Here is a 7824-nt window from a genome sequence, read left to right as displayed (position 1 = left end):
AAAAGCAAGGCTCTAGATGACTGGAGTAGTCTCTGCAATGGTGTCCCAGGAAGAGTCTGTCTATCCATGTCTTTCTGTCTATCCATCCTCCAGATGGCAATGAGAATCGTATCTCATACCTTCCTGATTCAGAAATCTCACTCCATGGCAAAGAGACAATACAAACCTAGTTCATAAATTCCCTCTAAATGTGAAAAAACACATCCTTCACAACACTCTCATTCTTTCATGACTCCTAAAGGTCCATGTAGGCTAGAATTACTCTCATTTCTTTTCCAAATCACCTATCCCTTTTTTAGTTCCCAAATTGCTCCATAGGCATCCTCCTCCAGAAGTGTCTCTTGACCAATACTTTTCTCAGTTTCTACTCATACATTCCCTTCCAAAGTAATGATGTCGCCATCCCTATCTAGTTCCTCATTCCTCCTATTTCAGTCCATTTTTCTCCCCATTTGGAGTGTAAATTCTCTCTCCAGAGAATCTTAGATGCTCTCATGAGGTTTTTGCACCAGTCTCTCAACACAGCATCTAAAAGAGTTGGTAGGGGGATCCCTGGGTGGCTCAGCGGTTTAGCGCCTGCCTTCAGCTCAGGGCGTGATCCCGGGGTCCCGGGATCAAGTCCCACATTGGGCTCCCTGCATGGAGCCTGTTTCTCTCTCTGCCTCCCTCTCTCTGTGTCTCTCATGAATAAATAAATAAAATCTTTCAAAAAAATAAAAAGAGTTGGTAAGTATATGGGTAACCCTGCCTCTAGGCAGGCTCCCCTGGAGTCACCTGCTCCCTATTGCGAATATGAGAAATTCCACAAGCAAGCAAGCAGCTTCCTATCTCTCCCTCCCAGGGTAGGCCCCATACATAAATACAATAGGAAAACACTGGCCCTTCTGTCCCAAAGCATAGAACTCTGCTTCAAGAAAGATGCCTGTTGTGCCCACGCTGGAGCCAGTCTAGACTTCAGGGCTTCCATGGAGTCAGGTAGAATGGGTTGGGCCTTCTATCAAATTGCTCCTTCCTGCCCCTCCCCCAAGTCCCATGGGAATAGATGGAGAAGGACCAGAGGAGGTCGGTTCAGGCATTCTCCTGCCCCAGGGCTGTATTTTCCCTGCTGCTCTTTGAATGAACAACACTGTTCTCTTTGCTGGGTCTAGAGTTAGGAGAGAACCTCCCCCTTGCCCTCAGCAAAATTCCACTGTGATGGGACAGGATAAGATAGTCACCAGAACTCAGGGATAGCCAAACAAAGGCAGAATTAGAAGTGCCTGGGTACAGATCTAGATACAATTCTGGATGGACAGAAATGCCATTTGTCAAGGAGACTTTCCTAGAAGATAGTTTGAAAGGACTAGCACAGTGCTAGCCTGAAAGGAAGGAGAATTTTCTGTACCAAAGAGACTTGTAAGGCTCAATTCAATTTAACATGAATTTATTAAATGTTCATTTTGTGCCTGGCTCCCAGCTGGATGCTCTGGGGGAGTAAACAAGATACACTCCTATGACCTACAATCTAGGGAACAAAATAAATAAAGAGAAGTGTAGTATTTTATTTGTTTATTTCAGCTTTGGTGAGAAAGTATAATTGACATAAAATTATAAGATATTTAAGGTGTACATTGTGGTGATTTGATATATACATACTCTATAAATAAATAAATGATTCACTATGATTTCCCCACTGTGAAAGGATTAACAATGGTATTTTAATCTGAATGTTTGTTAAATGAAGGTTAAGGGTTAAGAGGGTTCGTGTGTTTCCCTCACTTTATCTTTACATGTGGAAGGGCTTTAGCTGCAGCTTCGGTTTCCAAATGGGGTCCCTGGACCAGCAGCATCAGCATCACCTGGGAACTTGTTAGAAGCTCCTGGGCTCCTCCCAGACCAACTGATTTCCAAATGCCAGAGCCAGGACCAGCAAGCTGTTTTCCCAAGACCTCCAGGTGAGGTGACATCCACTGAAGTCTGAACACCACTGAGCAGAGTACTATTCCTGGCTTCTCTCTATACCCACTCTCTCATTGTGACTTTGGTTAGTGAGTTGAAGAGACAGCACTGAGCATGCCCAGCTCAGCCTCTTCCAGTTTTTTGTTGGTTTCCTTTTTTTTTTTTTTTTTTTTTTTAACCCAGAACCAACCTGCTCATACATGAGAAAATCTAATAAAAGCAGGCTCTCTCCTGTGGTAGAAGGCAGGGGCTGTTCCGCACTACTTGTGATGAGGAATAAGTCTTTCTAATTTAGTGACTCGGTATTTGCAAGCCAATTAGGCTGCAGATCTAAAGTGGACGGTTTAATCATCTGTCTGTATATCTTGAGCATCAGCTGCTTCCAAACATAGAAAGGGGGAAATGCAATGTTATTTATTGTATCTCTACAGCTCCAACAATGGGTGTTGTGAAAAGTGGGCAGGAGGCAGGTACAGACCACGTGCAGTATAGAGACTAGCTGAGAGAATAACAGGACAAAAAAAAAAAAAGGAAATTCTCAAAATTTTTAACTAAATGGAACTTGAGAAATGATCAGTTCTGACCTCTCACATTACAGAAAAATAAACAGAGCAATGAAGGAGCTGCATGGTTTGCTCAAGGTCACATTGGTAGTTAGTGGTGGAAACAAGACTAAAACCCAGGACACCTGGCTCTCAGCTGTGCACTATCTGAGCCGGTGACTAAAGCAGGCAATAGTGGAGAAACTAAAATCCAGGAATATGGGGGCTTCTGGCTCAGTGATTAAGCATCTGCCTTTGGCTCAGGGTGTGACCCTAGGGTCCTGGGATTGAGTCCTGTGTTGGGTTCCCCACAGGGAGCCTGCTTTTCCCTCTGCCTGTGTCTCTGCCTCTCTCTGTGTCTCTCATGAATAAATAAATAAAATCTTAAAAAAGAAAAATAAAGGGATCCCTGGGTGGCGCAGCGGTTTGGCGCCTGCCTTTGGCCCAGGGCGCGATCCTGGAGACCCGGGATCAAATCCGATGGCGGGCTCTGGGTGCATGGAGCCTGCTTCTCCCTCTGCCTGTGTCTCTGCGCGCCTCTCTCTCTCTCTCTCTCTGTGACTATCATAAATAAAAAAATTTTTAAAAAAAAGAAAAATAAAGTCCAGGAATACAGGTATCACCACCAAGTAGAAGAACCAAACCCAGGGATTTTCAGCACAAGTGCCTGAGTTCAAGGCAAAGTGCTTTGTGCTCAGAGGGCAGCTCCGGCTCCATCCACCTGTGCATGTTTTGTTGTTGTCTCACACAGCCCAGCCTCAGTGTGCTCCGAACACTGCCTCTTTCTCCTGTACTTCTCCTAGTGTTGTTCTCTCTGCCTACAATCTCTCCCTGCCGCCCACTTGTGGCAAAATTCTATCTGTCCTTGAAGAGACCCAACTCAGACACCATTCCTCTACAGTCTTCTTTGATTTCACCAATCAACAACCCTCACCACTGTGCCAGCCACAGATGATCCTCCTCGACTCTGAATTTCCAAGACACTTTATCTGGATATTTCTTATGACAACACTTTCTACTTTGTGTTGCAGCTATACTTTATCCCTTGTATTGGAATATAAGCTCCCAGGGTGGCCTGGCTGGCTCAGTCAGTAGAGCATGGGACTCTTGATCTCGTGAGTTCAAGCCCCACACTGGGTGTAGAGATTACTTAAAAATAAAATCTTAAAAAAAAAAAACAATATAAACTCCTTCAAAAAAAATAATAAAAACAAAATATGATTTTCTTATGGGCAGGGACTATGGTCAGCTTTTTTTTTTTGTCTGTTTCTAGTTTATTTTTTTAGTGAAATATAATTAACATACAATGTTATATTTGTTTCAGCTGTACAATATAACGATCCAAAAATTCTGTACATTTCTCAGTGCTCATCAAGATAAATGCACTTTTAAAAAATATTTTATTTATTTATGACAGATACAGAGAGAGAGAGATAGAGAGAGAGGCAGAGACATAGACAGAGGGAGAAGCAGGCTCCATGCAGGGAGCCGGACGTGGGACTCGATCCCGGGTCCCCAGGATCACACCCTGGGCTGAAGGCGGCGCTAAACCGCGGAGCCACCTGGGCTGCCCTAAGTGCACTCTTAATTCCTTTTATCTATTAATTCCTTCCCCCACCACCTCACCTTTAGTAACAACCAGTTTGGGATCCCTGGGTGGCGCAGCGGTTTGGCGCCTGCCTTTGGCCCAGGGCGCGATCCTGGAGACCCGGGATCGAATCCCACATCAGGCTCCCGGTGCATGGAGCCTGCTTCTCCCTCCGCCTGTGTCTCTGCCTCTCTCTCTCTCTCTGTGACTATCATAAATAAATAAAAAATTAAAATAAATAAATAAATAGTAACAACCAGTTTGTTCCTTGTATTTAAGAGTCTAGGGCTTTTTGTTTGTTTGCTTGTCTTTTTTTGTTTATTCATTTGTCCTGTTTCTTAAATTCTACATATGAGTAAAATCAAATGGTATTTGTCTTTCTCTGATTTATGCCACTTAGCATAATACCCTCTAAGTCCATCCATGTTGTTGCAAGTGGCAAGATTTCATTCTTTTATATGGCTGAGTAGTATTTCATTGTGTATATATACCACATCTTCTTTATTCATCTATCAATAGACACTTGGGTTGCTTCCCTATCCTGGCTATTGTTAATAATGCTGCAAAAACATAGGGGTGCATACATCTTTTCAAATTAGTGAAAGTGAAAAGCTTTTGCACAGCAAAGGAAACCATCAACAGAACAAAAAGGCAACCTACTGAATGGGAGAGGGTATTTGCAAACGATATATCCAATAAGACATTAATATACAAAATACATAAAGCTTGGGTGGCTCAGCGGTTTAGAGCCTGCCTTTGGCCCAGGGCGTGATCCTGAAGTCCTGGGATCGAGGCCCATGTCAGGCTCCCTGCATGGAGCCTGCTTCTCCCTCCTCCTGTGTCTCTGCCTCTCTCTCTCTCTATGTCTATCATAAATAAATAAATAAATAAATAAATAATTTTTAAAAATACATAAAGAACTTACCTCCTGTGTCTCTGCCTCTCTCTCTCTATGTCTATCATAAATAAATAAATAAATAAATAATTTTAAAAAATACATAAAGAACTTACACAACTCAACCCAAAAAATCCAATTTAAAAATGAGCAGACCTGAATAGACATTTTTTCAAAGAAGACATACAGATAGCAAACAGACACATGAAAAGATGTTCAGCATGATTCATCATCAGGAAAATACAATTTAAAACTACAATAAATTATGGCTTTATACATGTCAGCATAGCTAAAATCAAAAAGACAAAAATAACAAGTATTGGTGAGGATGTGGAGGAAAAGGAACCATCATGCAATGTTGGTGGCTCTTGGTACAGTCACTATGAAGCCAGTACGGAGGTTCCTCAAAAAATTAAAAATAGAATTACCATATGATCCAGTAATTCCACCACAAGCTATTTACCCAAAGGAAATGAAAACACTTTTTCTAGTTTCTTTTAATAACAATTTTTTAAATTCAGCAAGTAGACACAAGTGAAAAGTAGACAAGTTAAATTAAAAAAAAAAAGATGAGAAAGAGCAAAGACACATCCTTCACTCCACAATAAACACAGAGCTCTATTAGTGTTTCCCCCCCAACATGCCACGGGCGGGCTGGCTTTCTGTGTGCTCCAGAGTACTCTCCGTTATAGGGCAGGGAGACCAGACAGCGTTCAGGTGTGAAGATGTCAAATCGAATGTGTACTGGCGCTGCTGAGTTCCAGGTCCTCAGTTTGGGGCCTGACTAGAGTGGGTTTAATCCTCAACGCATGCTGGATCCCATAGCCAAAGTAGATAGCAAACCCGATCAGCATCCAGACACCAAATCGGGCCCAGGTGCCAGCGGCCATCTGCATCATAAGGTAAACATTCATAAAGATGCTCATCAGTGGGAGGAGAGGCAGAGCAGGTACCCTAAAGTAAAGGGGGGTGGAGCTTTGTGGCTGTCTCCAGATGACCCCAGTGATCCCGGTAATGAGCGCCAGGAGCAGCACAACCGCTGTGATCCACCCTGGGTCTCCAGAAAGCAGTAGAATTGGCCACTGAGCCAGCACCAGGCCAAGAAGAGTCAGCAGCAGAGCAAGCAGCGAGGAGCAGACACAGACAACCAGGCCGGAGAGTGCAGTGGGCGTGGGGCTGCCTGGAAAAAAGAGTCCCCGCAGGGTCAGCTTCTCTGCTGCGGGTCCGTCCTCCTGCTGCGCCCCTGCTTCATCATCTTCATCCTTCATTTCGGGCTGATACCTGGCGATGAGAACACAGAGAGCCACCAGGGAGTAAGTAAGCAGGGTCCCAATGGACATGAGGTCCACAAGGTCAGTGAGTCCGAAGAGGAGTGTCACGAGAGCTGTGATAATGCCCAAGGCCACCGTGGCCACGACAGGGATGCCCGTCCTGGTGTACAGCCTGGCAAGGACACGGAACAGGAGGCCATCGTTGGCCATCACGTAGAGCATCCAGCGACTGAGGAACATAGAGTCCAAGATGCCAGTAGAAAGGGCACAGAGGGCTCCACTGGCCACCACGTAGCGCGCAGAGGCCCAGCCCACGTGCAGAAACGCCTCGGGCAAGGGGCTCCCGGGTTGGAGCTGATAGTAGGGCACCAGGAGTGTAAGTGCCGAAGAGACACCAAAGTGCACCAGAAAGCAGATGAACACGGAGATCACGATGCCCACGGGGGCAGAGCGCTGGAGGTCCTGGGCTTCTTCGGCGGCAGCGAGAACGCTGTCAAAGCCTGCGAATGCGTACAGGCAGGAGGCCGTTCCGCGGAGAACCCCCTCGAAGCCGAAAGGCACAAACCCTCCAGAGCCCAGAGGCCCCAGGCCAGAGGTGTCATTGAGTCTAGACACGGCCAACGTGTAGTCCTCCTCGGTGAGCTTCCAGTTGTGCAGGTCCCCCTTAATGAAGCCAGAGATGATGACAAAACCGAGAACCAAGACGTTCACCACCGTGAGCGCCGTGGTGGCCGGGACGAACTCACTGGCCCTCAGAGCCAGCAGCGCGGTGAGCAGCAGCACGAGGCCCGCGGCGAAGAAGTCGGGGTGTCCTGCCAGGACGGGGGGGGCAGACAGGGACACGTGCTCACGCAAGGCCCCGGAGATCCGGTGGCCCGTCAGGTTGTCGAAAGCTGAGCTCCAGGCCCGGGCCATGCTGGCCGCCCCGGTGACTCCGGAGAGGATGAGGCTCCAGCCGGTGAGGAAAGCCCCGAGCTCGCCCCCGGTCACGTAGTTGTGCAGATACGCAGAGGCCGACCGGGGAGCCCGGGCACCCAGCTCCGCGTGGCACACGGCGGCCACCACAGAGGGCAGGGCGGCCGCCAGAAAGCAGACGGCGATGGCCGGGCCTGCCCTGTCGCTGGTCACCTCGCCCGCCAGGACATACACGCCGGCCCCCACCGTGTTGCCCACGCCCAGGGCCACTATGTCCACGGTGCGCAGGCTGCCGGCAGCGGAAATCTTAGCCACGTATTGCTCCAGTGTGTGCTTTCGTACCAGCTTTTCACCAAATCTGCAGAGTGCCTGGCACAGCATTCTGGCCCGAGTAGAAGACGGTTCTAAGACCAGAGCACCGCAGCCAGCCCAGGAGCGCCGAGTCGCGTGGGGTTCCCTGGGGCTGAGCTAAGCCCCGCGGGGTCGGGCCGCGGGGTCGGGTGCCCGGGCTTCAGAGCTGCCGCTTCGTACTTCACCTTATGTGCGTTAGGCCTCCGTGACGCCTAAGACACAGCAAACAGTAAATATTCCCTGAACCCATATTCAACCAACCAGCCAACGCTCAGAAGGCTTATGTCACCTGTTGCAGCCCAAATATCACAGAAACGGACACCA

The 7824-nt window shown here is 47.5% G+C and overlaps 1 protein-coding gene across 1 annotated transcript; it reads right to left on the bottom strand.

The window, feature by feature from the left end:
- Positions 1-5691: 5691 nt before the first annotated feature.
- LOC121479682 (cationic amino acid transporter 3-like) lies at positions 5692-7530 on the bottom strand. Its single transcript, XM_041735409.1, has one exon. The coding sequence runs from the start codon at positions 7528-7530 to the stop codon at positions 5692-5694; it is 1839 nt and encodes a 612-aa protein (XP_041591343.1).
- Positions 7531-7824: the final 294 nt, after the last annotated feature.

The sequence above is a fragment of the Vulpes lagopus genome, chromosome 21, assembly GCF_018345385.1.
Source record: "Vulpes lagopus strain Blue_001 chromosome 21, ASM1834538v1, whole genome shotgun sequence".
Lineage (NCBI taxonomy): Eukaryota > Metazoa > Chordata > Mammalia > Carnivora > Canidae > Vulpes > Vulpes lagopus.
This window is presented reverse-complemented; position numbering and strand designations above follow the sequence as displayed.